General features: G+C 33.7%; 2 protein-coding genes and 1 pseudogene across 2 annotated transcripts in view; 1 reads left to right on the top strand and 2 right to left on the bottom strand.

Moving 5' to 3' along the window:
• The window catches only part of LOC133200595 (tubby protein homolog), a 56,899-nt gene extending 46,914 nt beyond the window's left edge, over positions 1–9,985 (top strand). The window contains exon 14 of the mRNA XM_061336392.1: positions 9,937–9,985. Coding sequence (XP_061192376.1) covers positions 9,937–9,944 — 8 coding nt within the window. The 3' untranslated portion in view covers positions 9,945–9,985. The remainder of the gene's footprint in view (positions 1–9,936) is intronic.
• On the bottom strand, positions 1,829–3,643 carry LOC133200597 (tripartite motif-containing protein 2-like). The gene has a single exon (XM_061336394.1). It carries the CDS (start codon positions 3,638–3,640, stop codon positions 1,874–1,876), a length of 1,767 nt encoding a protein of 588 aa, XP_061192378.1. The 5' UTR covers positions 3,641–3,643; the 3' UTR covers positions 1,829–1,873.
• Positions 9,986–15,403: 5,418 nt separating the features above from the next.
• Positions 15,404–17,148, bottom strand: LOC133200612 (E3 ubiquitin-protein ligase TRIM36-like; annotated as a pseudogene).
• Between the last annotated feature and the right edge of the window lie 755 nt (positions 17,149–17,903).

Raw genomic sequence — 17,903 nt, 5'->3', positions numbered from 1 at the left:
AACAGCAAAGCCATTTGTTATATTGATATGGAAGCATCATCAGGTAGTTTAAAAATTAAGCCTCCACCTATGTTAACTTTTCAATACTATTTTTGCTTTTTTTCCTAGCCAGTGTGCTCAGGTGAGCGATGTGGCCCATGGGCCTCTTTTTTTCTATAGCAGTAATTTTGAACATCAGCAGACAACAAGAACTACATTAAATTAATGGGAGGCTATCCATGAAAACTGAGAGTACGGGGTATTGTCATTAAATAAAATAGTTACATTAAATTATATTGTATGTTATCAATCCAACATTTTAGATAAATGTACACTGTTTCATAAAAAAAATTCTCAATAATTTCTGGGAACACTATGTTACGAATTCGGTATTCTCCACTATGGTTATGTACAAGTAAACAAATGACAAGTTATTTCTTGTGGAATGAGTCATTAAAATAATGAGTGGATGAATGATTGGATGAAGAATATATACTTATGTTTCATTTTTATTTAGTAATTGTTATTATTAATTAAAGCCAGGATCTTAATAAGAAAATGTCGTATAGTGTACATCTCATTCCGAATTTCCTCCACGTGACTAGGGAAATTCAACACACAATGTAAATACACCATTAATGGTTCAATAACTACATTATTATAAAGCTGAATATGCTTACCTATAGTAATTTGGATAAATAATAAGTCCAGTGACTGATAATTTGGGTAAATTACACATCAGTTTTCATATTAAGCGGTAAAAGCTGTAAAGTACGTTCGGAACACCTCTGATGAGTACAGTAAACTAACTGCACCCGAAGTCTTCCAGTGATTTGAAGTTATGGCGCCAAATCATCATGCATGGGACGTCATAGAGGGTCTAACTGGTATAAATACGAGCTCCGCGGGCTCTGACAGACAGACGTTTGCAGTCTCACCTACAGTAAGGTTCTGCCACTGTAACAATGACGCTCGCAGAGCATGGTCCAGAAGAATTTAGATGGGTAATTATTATTAACCTAATCTAACACTGAATATTTGTTAGCAACTTTTGATTGCTTTATTTGTTTATGCATTTTAAAGTTTCTTTCAGACACAAGTAGTGATCTGAACTCACCGTTGTTGGTTACTATTTACTCAGGCACAAGAAGTGACCTGAAATTGATATTATAACTCCTGACATTATTATTAACAAATGCATGGTGCATTGCATTGAATTTTACTGAGAAATTAGCATAACTTTTTGTCCCTATACAAATAGTTGTTTGCTATAACCTCTAGTATTTCATATTTATATTCAGTAGTGAAGAAATCACTGATTCAATCTTTAAACTAAGACCTAAAGGCATTAGGTCTGTTCATGTTTACTAAAGGGTTTGTTTAAGGGTGGTTTAAGAATTAACATTTGGTGGAAAGGGTGGTTGGTTTGTTTTTATTTCAGGTGCAGACTGCAGAGCCAAAGAAGAGTTTTGTGTACATTTATTTGAATAAAATCTAATAAAATAATAAAAACAATTTATATCCTGTTGTCTTTCGTTCAACATTCAGATTAAGGAGCCCCACAATGTTACGCCGCTAAATATAGACAGCCGTAAGTCGTAACAACTATATGTTGATTTCATTCACATTCGGCAAAATGTGTAGTTTAATATAATTTTACATTATACGTGTTTTACGTAAATTTATGTGATTCTAAGCAATTAACAAAAAATAAGTGCCTAGTGCGCACCATAATATTAACCTGGTTACTTTAATTTTGACACATCAATATGCCGTGTAAAATAATGATAAAACAATTAAGAATCACTTTTTGTGATAATTGAATATAAAGTAACAAAACTGATGAGTAAATGCATATTTTGATTGGCAGTGTTTATGAAAGAATAAGAAATAATCACTGGAGATACTTGTACACAGTCAGTGTGTTGTTTACTTGCCCCACATAAAGATTGTTCTCTTCATCCACACACACACTACAGGGACGATGTACCCCTTGTTGTTGTGTGAGTAATAGCGACAAGATTTGACCGTCCTGATCAAGGATGTGAACAGTGTTACTATGAAAGAATCCATCACACACCAGGATGTGACCGAGGACATCAGTACAGATTCCATAGGGAAGGAACTCTGACTCCTGACCTGTATATGAGAACCTGTGTTGTCCCGATTTATTCACCACCACTACTGCTCTTATATCAAAGTCTGATGTACAGATATCTCCATTGATGTTTTCTGTGATGTAATGTGGTAGGTTATACAATTTCTGTCCTTTGTTATCCCTCTGTATGTTCTGTAGTTCTTTTCCTGTCTTATTGTACCTGGTGATTTTACTTTTCTCTTTTTTCTTCCCCTTTTTAAACAGTCCTTTAGCCTCTCTAACCCTCACCATCCCCACCAGTATGTCCCCATTGATGTGGGAGGAGTGTATGCTGAGTGGTTCCCAGTCTTCAGTTTTAATGAATTCAGTGATATTATTATCCTGTGTTATCCTATAGATGACTTTCGTGTCTTGGTCAGTAAATATCAGATCCCCATCTTGTGTGACTGTGTGATAACCTTCATCCCCACCACTGGTTTCTATCTTCTGTATCTCGTTCCCCTGTAGATCTGTTTGGACAAGATTACCATTACTGTCACTGATCCATAGTCTGTCTGATTGATCTAGTGATATATGGTATACATCATCAACACCTGGTACATTGAACTCCCTGACCTTGCTGACAGAGGCAGATAGAGATATTGTTTGTTTTTTGTCAGATTTCTCTCTGTCTTCTTCCTTCTGTTCTTGAGTCGGTTTCATTGTTGTATTGTGGACACTTTCAAAGGGCCTTATTTCTCTCTTTTCTGCCTTAGTGTTGGGGACATGTATTTCACCAAGTAATTTGGTAACATCAAATTTGCTGTATTGACCAGCAGTAAATCCTGGTGTGACTGGTTTTATTATCTCTGGTATGGATTGGATCTTTGGCTTCTTCTCAGACATTAATTTCTGGGGTTCTGTAGAGAACAGGCATCCGTGGAGCTCTTTGACAAGGTTATTAAGATAAGTGATGTAATCATCCAATGTCTTGTCTTGGGTGTTTAGATCATCCAACAGTGAATGCTCTATCTGGTCTAGCTGCTTCATATTCTCAGATACGACTGTGTCCACCAGACTTTTCAGGGACTCGCCTTCAGTCTTCATGGATGTTCTGATGTTGTCCATAATGTGTCTGATATCTGAGGAGTCTTTTTTAATTTCTCTTTGTAAATCTTGTGATGTGGGGAGAAAGTATTCATGGATTTTTCTAAATTCTTCTTGAAAGACTGCACATTTTTCTGCATAAATAGTTTCAAGATCAGTAAATATATGCCCCCGATGGTCTCCCTGTGTGGCACATTTGGAACATACTGAAACTTGGCATTCTTCACAGAGCATGTCGATATCTTTATTGGGGTGGATCTTGCATTTCTCCACAGGAAATTGTCTTTTACGTTGCTGGTAAAGGACCACCTCATGGTTCTTGTTTACTGGACTTTTCAGATGTTCTTCGCTGCATTGTTTGCACAATCTTTGATGACAAAGGTTGCAATAGAACTCACAGTTTCTTTCACATTCTTCAATGTCACATTCTAAAAAGTGTTGGGCATTGTGGGGTTTATCCATTTTAGATAATGCCATCTGAAAATGGATACATTATTGTATATATAAACACAAATCCAAGCATGACATAAGCTTATAACTGCTTCATAATTCATAAAAATGGGCTCAGTAACGGTTTTTTATATATATACTTACAGCATTTAGGAATTGTATATTTATAGATGAACTTTGGAATGGAAGAATGCGCACTCGGATTACCTCGGCCGATTCCATCTAAGTAAGATGTAGGGTACCGAAGCCGAGGTTTGCCGAATGAAGAGTGCGATTAGCACTGGTTCTCTGCCCTTGATTCCAGTCGCTGCCGCTAGGAATTACAAGGACAGGTAACCACCGCCGCCATGACAGTGGAAAATCTCACTGCTTTGTCGCGCATAGCAATTGCGCATTCTAAAAATAAATTGCATCCATGCTTGCGGAGAAGAATGTTAGGTGGATCCAGTGATCTAAATAACAGAGATAACAAAACGTAGCATATCTAAATTGAAGAAATAAAACAATGAAAAACGTGGGAAATATTTAAATAACATGACAGTGACTGTATTGACTGAGTATATAGTTTACAAATGTCACAATGAACCCGAGAATGTTCCAATAGTGTTAACATTGCGATCCTGACTCATAAACACATAAATATATTCTCTATTGAGAAGTTGATAGCTCGTTTTAATACTCCCCTTGAGGGGGAGTATTAAAACGAGCCATCAACTTCTCAATAGAGAATACAGAAAGAAGGCTTGTTTATAACAGTACTTATGGATTTACGCTAGTTAAAAATAGATTTTTATCATCATTGTTGTTTCCAGTGACGCGATAAAATGGCAGTGGTTACCTGTCGTTGGTTTTTTAGGGCGCTTGCGCCCGTTAACCAATGTCAGGGTACCAGTCTAGAGTGCGATAGCAGTAATTTACTTCCTGGTTGGAGATAAATATAGATTTACAAAGGATCCGGACTACTATTAGTTTGTAGCTTTTTTCTTCCAAAATAGTTTTTGGCGGAATGTCAGTAAAAATATATATAACCACGCCAGAAAAGTAAAATAAAAGTATGTTTTCCTTTCCACAACTGAAAGTACATAATATTTTTATCTTAAAAATTGTCAGTTTAAAGCTTTAAAAAAATGTGTTTCCAAAAAATTAAAAGTCCATATATGGATTATTTGAATACGGTACAGCAAAGAACGAATGTGATCGTCGCAATGCTACGTATGAATGACATACATGTTATATGTCTGCTTCAGCTAAAGATTTCAAATTATGCGTGACTTTCAAATTATATGTTTGATTTTTTATTGGATTTCCAAACCCTGCACTACAAATTGTCTGTTAAAATCGATGATACCAGTTATATTTGATATATATATTAGGGATGGCAATTTCTAATCGGTTAACCAGTTACTCGGTCGGAACGATGGTAATCGGTTAGGAAATCTGTAATCGGTTAGTCGGAAAGAAATAAAATTTGTGTCAATTTGAACACAGTTTCAAAAAAATTCAATAAAAAAAACCACAATATATCTGAGACTTTAGTTTTTTCACCTGTCTATTTAAGCTGATTGGGAGATAATTAATAATTAAGCCTCTCCGGATTGAAATCGCAGGGATAATTGGTCAGTTTTCGAGATGTTAATTGCTATATAAACACATGTCATTACCCAGTCTGTCCTGTGTTTCTTTAATGATTTTAATTAAATGATCGTTGAGTATTTTGAACTGATTTAAATGTGTTTTTACCTCTTCTTTCCTATGAAATTACCAATCTAATTATATTATAAAAGAAACACTGTAAATTAGTTCAGATTTAATAGTTAATTTTCAGTATTAAGACAATGCAGAATGAGCTTACAAGAGACATCTCTTCTTATTTTAATGGATCTGAGACTTCAAGCATGTTTCATGAGTATTTTAAAGCCACCTATGACGTATTTTTTGTTTTTCCTATTAAAATTGAAATAAAATATGAATAGTGTACTGATCAAATATAAACAGAATATTTCTACATGTAACATCTTTAGAGCATTGTTTATATGAATATAGAGCTTACAAGGATGAAATATGTCGAGAATTTTAGATACGATTAACCGATTAATCGGTCGGAACGTCTTGCGGTTAACCGATTGGCAATTATGTATTCGATTGCCATCCATAATATATATATATATATATTTATCCCATGTTTACCCCTTTATCCCGTGGATATGACTCATTGGATAAATTTTTCATAATCCACAGTTGTGACGTCACAATGGTTTTTGCGTTAGCGCGATGAAGTAAAATAAAGTGGAGTCCTATATAAAACAGTGTAAAACATTGGTTGTGAAGTATTAAACATGGGATAAAAAGAATCTCCCATGATTTGTAGTTGGATGTGATTTTTATCCAACTCGTTGTGTGTTTTTATCCCCTCGCCAAGGCTCGGGGATAAAAAAAACACACAACTCGTTGGATAAAAATCATATCCAACTACAAATCATGGGAGATCATATATATATATATATATATATATATATATATATATATATATATATATATATATATATTAATTGAATTCAAAAATTGAAATGATTCAAGCCCATTGTACACTGACTATAGATTCATCTAGGCGCGCCAGTTTATATTAGTTTATTAGTTTCTTTTTGGTTCTTATTCAGCATCATAGAGATCATAGTAACATAATATAACATTGACATAGATGCATGCGCAGACTATGTAACATAATTATATATAAATTGTGTTTACTACTTTAAATTTAGATATGAATAATCATGAGGTTTGACTCTCTCGTTTACAACGTTAATAAAAGAAAAAAAACCCAGTCTACTTAGTAAGCCTATTTTTTAGAAGAGACACAATTCATTAAACTTGATTATATTTGGTCTAAACATATAATTTATAATTTGAGAATATACAATTTTCTTATTTTCTTTCATCTTTTAACTTTTTACAACATAAAATATTTTGAAATTCGTCACCAATATCTTTTTTTTCTTTCAGTACCTTCCCATCTTACTGTTTCAATTGGTAGTTTATGATTTGAAGTTCTGAATCTAACTAGAATTTGTTTCTTATGATAACTTAAAATGCAATCTACATAAAATTGACGTCCAAAATTAAAATTCGTGAATAGATTATATGGCATGCCTTTAGAAAAATTATTGCAATTTTATTTCCAATTTTGTTGAAAGTGATCTAACTAATAATATTTGTTTTAAACTTTCAATTAGCCAAGTACTATTGAGTAATTGTTTCTGATTATATATATTATAATAGCCACACTCGTCTACAATTGATTTCAGATTCTTCAACCATTTAGGTTTATTACTATTGTCAAATTTATTGCATAGTAATTTATACATTATACAGCAATATTTTGATTGTTTTCCATATAATTGTTTTTAACAATATGCAATAATTCTTGTTTTGATATGTACAATTAAAGGTACTCTCCCCAATTCACCGTAAATCATAAAATTTGGAGATTTTGGTTTTAGTTTACAGAATTTAAGATGTACTCTCCTTATAATTTCAACATTACCATAACCCCATACCTCACATTAATATAACAGAATTAGAACACTAACGTATCAAACAAATACAATTGATCATCAAGAGAAATGTGTAATTGGTTACTTTTTTCAAAAATACCATACATAGCTTAAATCGCTCGTTTTACTGCACACCAGTCTGTTTTGTCTTAATAAATGAATCAGGTTTTTTTAAGGTTACATTGGTTACATCTATATTCCTTTGGTGGCAGTCAGTTACAATGATAACAGATTATCAGAAACCCAAGGGGCCTTTTGTTTAAGTTACACTGGTTACATCTATATTTCGTTGATTCATCTCAAACCTTGGTAGATGCAGATGTAACCACTGTAACCAATGTTACCATTGAACCAATGTAACCACTGTAACCACTGTAACCGATTAAATGAAAAATGTTGTTCAACAGACGTTGTTTAACGTCCCCTTCGAGAATTTTTCACTCATAAAGAGACTTCACTATTTACAGTCAAACCTGTATTAAGCAATCACATACGGGAACCATTAAAAGTGACCTTTATAGAGAGGTGACCTTTGAAAAGAGGTTCTTCTTTTCTCAAGAAAAATTCTTTTCCAATGAATGTAAGTTCTGTGTTTTAAAATACTTCATCATGGAATATTAAAGAAAGATGTGTTTTGGAAATCAATGATGGTCTCATTTAGATTTTCTTTTTGAATTTAAATAGTCTCAAGATTAAGTTCAAGCTAAATTTGATGACTCCAACAAAAAATATATTGAGTCTAATAGGGCATTGCATTATCCTCCCTCCAAACAACAACAAAACTTTCTTTTATTATAAGATTACATTATCATGTTGTGCCATGAATAAAATATAATGTATTTTTTTTATCTAAACTGCCTCTAAAAAACAAGTTTAGTTAGTCCTGATAATTGTATGTTTAATAATGCATAAATAGTAGCGTAATAAACAGACAAGTCAAAATATTCTCAGTTTATAAAAGTAGTGCATAATACAAATTGATATCAAATTCACAGGTGTTGTGAGAAATGAAGCTTGACTAATCCTAACGGTCGTCTTACCTAGTTTAAAATCACGAGATAATCAGAACACATTGAGTATACAAAACAGTTAATTAGCGTTTCTACAAATAAACCAGATTCCATAAGATTAAGATTTTCGGAAGTCCGTTTTCCTGATAACCTTTTCGGTCACTAGCACCCTTTTTTATTTTTGTTAAAAAAATAAATAAATTATCCAATATTTCAAATGGTTTTTAATAAGGCCAATTATTTTTTCCATGATCTCGCTACACAAGACCAGTTATTTACATTAGTGACAAAAACTGGGAGTCACCTGACTTAAGACCTGGTCTCGTGATCGGACAAAATGACCACTATATACAAGTGAAAACGGCGATATTACATGAAATTTGATGACCGCTGACCGCGTTACGCAGGTGACCGCTTAATAGAGCTACATCATATAGGAAAATTCATTGGGAGGAAATAAAATGACCGCATAGGACAGGTGACCGCAGGATAAAGGTGACCGCTATGACAAGTTTGAATGTACTTGTGAAGGGCTTCAAATTTAGACCTATACTCGGCACTCAGGGCCATTGAGCTGTGAGGGTTCTTTATCGTGTCAACGCCTGCTGTGACACGGGACCTTGGTTTTTAAGGTCTCATCCGGAAGACGCGTGACTTTCACCTCTAGCTAGTGCCGGGCGCAAGGCGAAGGAACAGTCACTACCTATGTTTACGTGTTAGGTTTGACGCGGCACGGGAAATAAATATACATGTAGAAATTTTCAATCAGTTATTGAATACTTTAAGTTGGAGGAAGGGAGGATTTTGATTATTGTATGATTCACTTGTCATAATATATTCTAGATACTGATTGTTGGTCTTAAGTTGAGTCTTGTGTAACTTATTTAATATGACTATTTCTGACTCATTTTTATTGGAAACAAATGTCTTAGGTTTTAAAGGACCCAGAAAAATGACCATTATTATTCCAAGGATGAATTTGGATCATGAACGAGTAGACATCAAGCGAAGATCTGTAAGTCTCGAGAAAAAAAATCCGCTGAACTAGTTCCCTTAATCTGTTTAAAGAGAAAAAGAGTTGAGTCCATCCCCTTTGTTGGAGTAATTAGTCCTCTAGAGGTGAAACCCGACTATAGGTTTTGTCCTGATCTGTTTGTCTGTCTGTTTCTTTGTCTGTCAGTCAATTCCTCTTGGTTTTCAACACTTATTTTCTAAATGCTTGCAGATATTGAGCTGAATTTTGGTATGTAAGTGTACCTTAATGACTTACAAATCAAAGTTGCGTTTCATTGTGCTTCAATGATTTGATTATGTGGTATTTCACAAATGAGATTCAGAATAGGATAAATATTGATTTGGTTTTGCAGGACAATGATGGCTTGATTGACAGATACAAGAGAAAAAATATGGAGAATATTCTGGAACTCCACAACAAGACCCAAGTCTGGAATGATGGTATGTTGTCAGAATGAAATTAAGTTTACTTGGTAAAGTATTGGGATACACATATTCCACCACAACAAATCACTATCTATTGTACTGCAGTTATTAATATATTATTGAAATAAGATTTTGGAATGAAAAATATCAATCAGTGAATGACATATCTGAAACTGTTATTGAACAGTTACAGTACTGTTGTAGATATGAAAATATTGAAATAAATGGTTCACTGCTAAAGTTTTTTGTCTACTTATAAATAGAATTTATCACAGTATTAGAATAACAACTGTGTAAATGATTTTTGTATTCTTTGTTTTAGAGACTTAATCATACGTGCTAAATTTCCATAAACGAGTCACTCAGGCTCCTGTAAAGAATATGTGCATGACGATGGTAAGAATTTAATTGCTTAAGCCAGCAAATTTACCTTACTTTTCATTCAGCAAGATTTACAAGATTTCAGGAGGAATTGCTTGTTTTACGTGTTTCTTAGAGTAACAGTTTCCAAAATAATATCTTTTTTGTATGAATACTGTGAAGGAAAAAAGTTGATTAGGGTTAAAATTTCTTAATTTATATGAATGATGATTTCATCAGAAATTCGTGATCATATTTTCATATCAATAATGATTGCGATAGTGTTCTGGAGTAAACTATTTTAGGAGATATAACATCTTTGAAGAATTTTATTCATTTAAACGAGCAAAATTTGTTTTGTCACAATTTTTCCTACCAAATATGCATTTTAAACTCTTTCCTTGCTTTCAGTTGAGTTCATCGTGATGCAGTTTAGCCGAGTGGCAGAAGATGTGTTTACCATGTTTACCATGGATTTTAACTATCCTCAGTGTGCTGTTCAAGCTTTTGGAATACCACTGAGTAGTTTTGACAGTAAACTAGCCTCTGAATAACCCATACCCCCAAATCTCCACCCCACCCGTCTTCATCTGAATCGCAGCTCAATCCAATCTCATAATTTTTTTTTATCTGTGAATGAAGTGTTTCTTTGCTTCTTGTGTGAAAGCAATTAACTATGACTTGGTTATGAAATTCCATATCTTTTTAAAAAATGCGTCCACATATTATATTTATCATTAGTTGTGAAATGAATACATTTATTTGAAGATTGAAGATTTTATATGGCAAGAAGTTTTGTTATTATTCTGGTTCGGAAATCTGCATGCACATTTTACTGTGTTCAATCTCATCTCCATTTTGTGTTCATTTGTTTAAATTCTGTAGGATAAATAAGTAGTGGACATTTTTTCTATGATTTACAGTGTATACTACTTAGAATTATTGAATTTTGAAAAGGGGGGGGGGTCATTTAAAACTACAATTCTTAAAATCCTTATTTTTATTTGAAAATGGTTGTTTAAGGGCATTCTTTGTTGTTTGAAATGTCATTCAAAATATTAATATATCATAGACCAATTTATTTATGTTGGACTCATTTTCCAGCTTGTGCTATTAATAATTGAAGCGGACTACAAAAAGACCAAGATGGACTATTCCTTCTGTGTAACTTATGATTGAAGTATTTCCTTCATAAGTAGATGACCAGGGAATTTTAGGTTTGTTAGAATTTGAGCTTGTAGTGTTTTCTCTAAGAGAATTGACATTATATTGGAAATTATTCTAAATATATTTATTGTGATGATTTATTTTTTAGATTATTTTAACAAGTGTGAATGAAACACTTTTTCATTGTATGAGTGAAAAAAATCATATAACCATCCATCAATATGATGATCAAGGTCACAATCGAATTGATTGAAATATGAATATTCATGCTGTGTTTTTGCTTAAATGTAGGTGTTGTGATTTTGTATATAACATGATTTCTAAGTACTATTGTGACATTTTTTCCCGTCCATATGCATATCACATGGGCATTTTTGTAACACACCCCTCCCCCTTCTACGGTTGTCGCATGAAATGGAATAAACTTGAGGCAACAGAAACTTTTTACCCAGTAGTCTTTGAAATCCTAATTTGTTGTATTTATATTGCGGTTGTGATAAATCGAAAAAAAAACAACATCCAACATCCAACATCTATAACATTATATTTTAGTGATTTTTAATAACAAAAAAAGTATTTGTATACGACTTGTTGTTATGGTGTTGGCTTTGCCAATTGTGCAATCGTTTTCCTCTATCTCTCTCTCTCTCCCTCTGCCCCATACACTCACGTCAATAAAATTGCACTAGCAAGAAAACACATTTGCCATATCTGTTAATATTATGGCTGAATTAAACTCGAGTTATGAGGCTTTTAGGTTAGGCACCTTCGCAAAATGCTGATTACATCATTTTTGAAGTCAGTTTTTTTTCTTTTTTATATATAGCAGAACAGGGAAATGCATAACTTTGTTAGGTAAATGATTTTTATCTTATTTTATATTTTTGTAATAAAGAGTTGTAAACATTTTAGAAGAAAATCAAATTTTGGCTGGCTGTAGATGGGAGGAGATTTAGTAGTCGACTTTATATGCCATGGTGTATTCTGAACCTCTTTAGTTTTGATATACAGCTTCTTTCAGGGTGAAATATCATTGTACAGTTGAACTTTGACCTATGATTATATTGATAGAATTTGTTTGCCTGGTAAATAGTGTTCTCATCATGCACATGATATAGGTGTTCAGGGTCGTGAGAATAGTTCCAGGAAATAAGATTTATACAGAAGAAATTGGCTGCATTTTTTGTCCTCCTCCTTCCCAAGCGCACACAAAATATTCGTTTAACGTGATAAGAGTGCTGATAAGATAAAATGTGCTTTTAAGATACATGGACATGACGTACATGAATTGACAGTTAGATGAGTTGTGTTGAATTATCTGTAATGGTGATAATCTAACTTGATTAATATTCTTTATTAGTTTTTTAATAGCTCTTAAAGTAACAGTTTTATGATTAAGTGATTACGTCTAGCAGTTAATTCTTTTTACGTTATTATTCAAATATTCATTGTATACGAGTATTTATCAACCTTTGGAATTCGTTGTAGGATACCATTTTTCCTTATAAATGTCCTTGGTTTCTTTTTATGCCCACACGTAAAGCAGATCCTCTGAAATCGTAAAGCGAAGCGACACGAAACCTTCACCCTTGTCTCCAATTACTTTAAGTGACTCTCCAATGAATTCATTGCGAAAAGATTCGTCAACCCCTTCTGATAGTTATTGAAAGTTTTTAAAGCTACAGTGTATCATAATCAAAGAATAACATCTTTATGAGTTGCAAAGACATGTAACTGTCTGCAAAGGTGACCTTTGACCTTGAGAATGGGTCAAGGTAAAAGGTCAAGTTCATTCAAAACCTCAAAACCCTGCTCATATAGCCAAAAACCATATGTGATCTGAACTTTGACCTTGACCTTCGACTTTGAGGAGAATCTAAAGGTACTTTTATCCAGCTTTCAATTTATTTGTTTCTAAGCAAAAACTAAAATTGTTCTTTTTTTAAATAATGATTTATGACCCATTGACCCATGGCACAAGGATCTGGACAAGCTTTAGAATATGTATTTAGTTTTTAACTTTAAGCTAATGACAGGATAAGAAAAATACTTTTAAGGTCAGAAAATATGAAGGGGGGAGGGGTAACTAATATCAATGTAGGAAATGAAATATTTCACGCTTTCATTATCTTGTTTTCTTCTTGAAATGCATGTAAAACATTTTATTTATTATAGCTGCATTTAATATAACCCACATGGAAGCTTGTTTCAACCAGGAATCTTCCTTCCAAACCTACAACAACCTTAGGATCCGCAGTCCGACCACTTTGAGTCCAATCCATGTGTTCCCATAGAGGACCTTTATACCTATATTTTCTCATTAGTTTAACATAATCAGTACATTTAACACCTCAAAATAAACCTTCAAATGCATAATGCACAAAAATAGAAATACGATTTGCACAGTAAAACACATGTCAGGCATTGCTTTTCCATGACTACTATTTAAACGATACATAAACACTGAAGCAAACGGTAGAAAATGAGAGAGAGAGGGGGGAGAAAGAAAGGGAGAGGAAAAGAAAGGAAGAGATTGATTGATTGATTATTGTTGTTTTACGCCGAGTCGGTAATATTTCAGCCATATTTTTGCGGTGAAAGGAAGAGAGAAGGGAAGGAGAGAAAAAATGGCCCCTAAATCGCAAAAAATAAAAACCCATCTTTTTTTGGAGATCCGCGAAGATCTTTTGAACTCTCCAGAGAAATGAGTCCGACAATAAATCTATAGCAAAAGACTAATTTTGGAGTTTTATTTATTTTCATTCATTTTTCTTTTTCTTTTCTTACCTTTTTTTTGGAAGCTAAATGACATGAAAACACTCAAGAAGGTGGAAAGGCCTCTAATTGTTCTCTGAACAATTAGTCTACTAGTTCTTAATATTTTTCTTCCACTGATTTTTTGTTTCGGGGTTTATCGAAAAATATTTTTTGTTCATCGTAAAGGTCATTAGAAATTATGAAGAGATTTGATACAACGACTATGGACTATGACCTCTTTTAGAGTTCTTGCCCTTGTACGAGAAATTTTGTTATCGCTACTCCTTCGAAACCGTATCCATAGAGATACGGAACCTTCACCGATGTCTTCGACTAATGTAGAAGACGCCTCAATTGTTTATTGCGAAAGTATTCGTTGACCCCTTTTAATGAGTTATTGCCCCTGAAAGTTTTTGATGTTCACGAATAATGAAAAAAAATTCAAAACGATGAGCTGTAGAGACATTGGACCAATTGAATTAGATTCATCTGCGTCTGGCATTGAAAGCTATGTGATAGTCAAAGGTCAAGGTCATTGAAAATATGAGAAATCAAGCTCTTTTTAAATCTCTTTTGTCTTTCAACGTATACTATATACGTATTCTATATATCTTTGCATCTTTAATATGTCCAATTAAAGCTATTTAAAAGATTTCATTCTTGTCCCCTAAGCTTGACCTCTTTAAAACTTATTGCCCCTTTCACTATAAACCTTGTTATCGCTACTCCTCCGAAACCATTAACCGTAGTGACACCAAACTTTCACTTATGTCTTCAGGGTCTTTGGACAAAACTTCATCTCATTCAGTACGAAAATATCTGATGCCTCCTTAAATGAGTTATTGCCTTTTTACGTCATTGTGCTTACTGTTAAACCCTATAACTTTAAAACTAAAAGTCGTAGAAACATGGGACCAATTGCAATGTGACCCTTGACCTTTGACCTTGAATATTTTTTTGAAGTTCAAAGGTCAAGGTCGTTTCATTTTTTATTTTTATATTTTTCATTTCTTCTATAATTTAGAATGGTAAAGAATTCTGGAATTTAATGGTAAAGAGTTAAATATAAAAAAAGTATTGAAATTCAAAGAAGGTGGAGAGACCTCTAATTGTTCTGTTAAGAATTATTCTACAAATATTAATGTTGAATTCCAGTTAAAAATGTTTTAGTTAGAACATAAATTGTTCAAATATTAATTATTGAAATCCTTTTATTTTGTTTTGTTTAATACTTATTTCAGAGTAAAATTATCTTTACCTCCTATTAAACATGTGAATTAAACTAATTTATTAAATTTTATTTATAGTCAAGTACTGTAATAGTTTGTTAAAATTTTGCATTATACATGTATTAGGTAAATAATTGTGAATCTGTGCAATGCATTTTTATTTTTTATGTGACAGTTCCAGTCATGAACTGATATAAAGTAGTACACAATTAACTCGATAGCTTAAAGTTTGATACAACATATATTATGTTTAAGACAGAATAAGAACCACATTAATCACTTTAGATATATGTACACTGTAAGTGTGTTGCCTAGTTGTCCCACATAGAGATTGTTCTCATCATCCACACACACACACTATGGGATATTTTACCCCTTGCTCTTCTGTGAGTAATAGAGACAAGAACTGACCGTCCTGACCAAGGAGGTGAATATTGTTACTGTACTGATCACACACCAGGATGTGACCGAGGACATCAGTACAGATTCCATAGGGCCAAAACACTGACTTCTGACCTGTGTAGGAGAACTTGTCTTGTCCTGATCTATTCACCACCACTACTCCATTACTAAAGTCTGATGTACAGATATCTCCATTGATGTTTTCTGTAATGTACTATGGTGATATATACAGTCCCTGTCCTTTGTTATCCCTCTGTATGTTCTGTAGTTCTTTTCCTGTCTTGTTGAACCTGGTGACTTTACTCTCTTCCTCATTCTTCATCAGTCTTAACAGTCCCTTAGACTCTCTAGCCATCCCCACAAGTATGTCCACGTTGATTAAGGAGGAGTATATGCTGTATGGTTTCCAGTCTCCAGTTTTAATGAATTCAGTGATATTATTATCCTGTGTTATCCTATTGATGACTTTCTTGTCTTGGTCTGTAAAGAACAGATCCCCGTCCTGTGTCACTGTGTGGTGACCTTCAGATCAACCACTGGTTTTTATCTTCTGTATCACGTTCCCCTGTAGATTTGTTTGGACAAGATTACCATACAAGTCACTGATCCAGAGTCTGCCTGACTGATCAAGTGATACATGAAATATATCATATACACCTGGAACATTGAACTCCCTGACCTTGGTGACAGAGGCAGATAGAGACATTGTTTTTTTCTTGTCAGATTTCTTTCTGTCTTCTTTCATCTGTTTTTGTGTAGGTTCCATTGCTGTATTGTAGACACTTTCAATTGGCCTTATTGCTTTTTTCTCTGCTTTAGTGTCAGGGATATGTAATTTACCAAGTAATTTGATGACATCACATTTGCTGTACTGACCAGCAGTAAATCCTGGTGTGACTGGTTTTGTTGTCTCTGGTATTGGTTGGATCGTTGGTTTCTTTTTAGACATTAATTTCTGGGATTTTGTTGAGGACAGACATCTGTGAAGCTCTTTGACAAGGTTATTAAGATAAGTGATGTAATCATCCATGATCTTGTCTTGGGCTTTTAGATCATCTAACAGTGAATGCTCTATCTTGTCTAACTGCTTCATGTTCTCAGATACAACTGTGTCCACCAGACTTTTGAGGGACTCACCTTCAGTCTTCAAGGATGTTCTGATGTTGTCCATGATGTGTTTGATTTCTGAGGAATCTTTTTTAATTTCTCCCTGTAAATCTTGCAATGTTGGGAGAAAGTACTTGTGTTTGGTGGACATTTCTTCTTGCAAATCTGAAATTCTGCATAAATTATTTCCAGATCAGCCCCCGGTGGTTTTGTTGTGTGACACATTTGGAACATACTGGAACTTGGCATTCTTCACAGAGCATTTCCACATCTTTAGTGGGGTGGATCTTGCATTTCTCCACAGGAAGTCGTCGATTGCGTTGCTGGTAAAGAACTACCTCATGGTTCTTGTTCTTCGGACTTTTCAGATGTTTATCGCTGCACTGTTTGCACAATCTTTGATGACAAGGGTTGCAATAGAACACACAGTTTCTTTCACATTCTTCAATGCCACACTCTAAAAAGTGTTGGGCTGGGCGGGGAATATCCATTTTAGATAAAGCCATCTGAAAATGAATAAGTTCCTGTATTAAAAAAAACAAAAATGAATGTGTTCTGTATTTCATGAGTACGATGTAGACTTACAAATAGAATTTCATATTTTAAAGTTTATATAAACAATAATTGATTAAGTCATCCTTAATCTTTTTAGCCTGTCTCTTCAACAAAAGCACGGGCACTGATAGTTCGAGCTGACCAGAATTCTTAAATACCCAGTTTTTTTATCATTGTACGACCTGTTTCATCCCCATTCGCCGTATTCCGTCATATTTCTTTCAGAATCCTTGTCTTATTGTAACAATATATACCCAAAATGAGCTCGTTACACTTGAGTGGCTGTCGACTCCATCGTGCACATCTCCGATAGTAAAGTGTTTGGGGGATATGCGAACTAATTGAAAAAGTTTAAAAACCAAAACAGAAATTAAAAAAACGAGTAGTTTAATTGTTCTCGAACAATTAGAGGTCTTTCCACCTTCTATAAATTTAATATAATATTTGTATTTAACTCTCAAGGACAAATTGTATGAAAAAAAAAACAGAATTGGCCTAGAAGATTGGAAAAAAAATATTTCAAAGAAATCAAAGTGACCTTGACCTTTGACTTGACCAAATGTTCAAGATGAACGGTCACATTGCAGTTGGTCCCATGTTTCTATAACTATCCGTTAAAAAGTTTTATTCTTTAACGACAAGCGAACGACACAAAAAGGTCAATAACTCACATAAGGGGTCGTAAGATCCTTTCACAGAGAATAAATTGAAA

Source organism: Saccostrea echinata, unplaced genomic scaffold (assembly GCF_033153115.1).
Source record: "Saccostrea echinata isolate AGI-Se365-2 ecotype Australia unplaced genomic scaffold, CSIRO_AGI_Sech_v1 ptg000040l, whole genome shotgun sequence".
Taxonomy (NCBI): domain Eukaryota; kingdom Metazoa; phylum Mollusca; class Bivalvia; order Ostreida; family Ostreidae; genus Saccostrea; species Saccostrea echinata.
The sequence above is the reverse complement of the archived record's forward strand: the minus strand, read 5'-3'. Positions and strand labels throughout refer to the sequence as shown.

What these genes read in the sequence shown, in the direction of transcription:
- LOC133200597 (XM_061336394.1), bottom strand. Translation starts at nt 3,640, where the DNA reads ATGGCATTATCTAAAATGGATAAACCCCACAATGCCCAACACTTTTTA.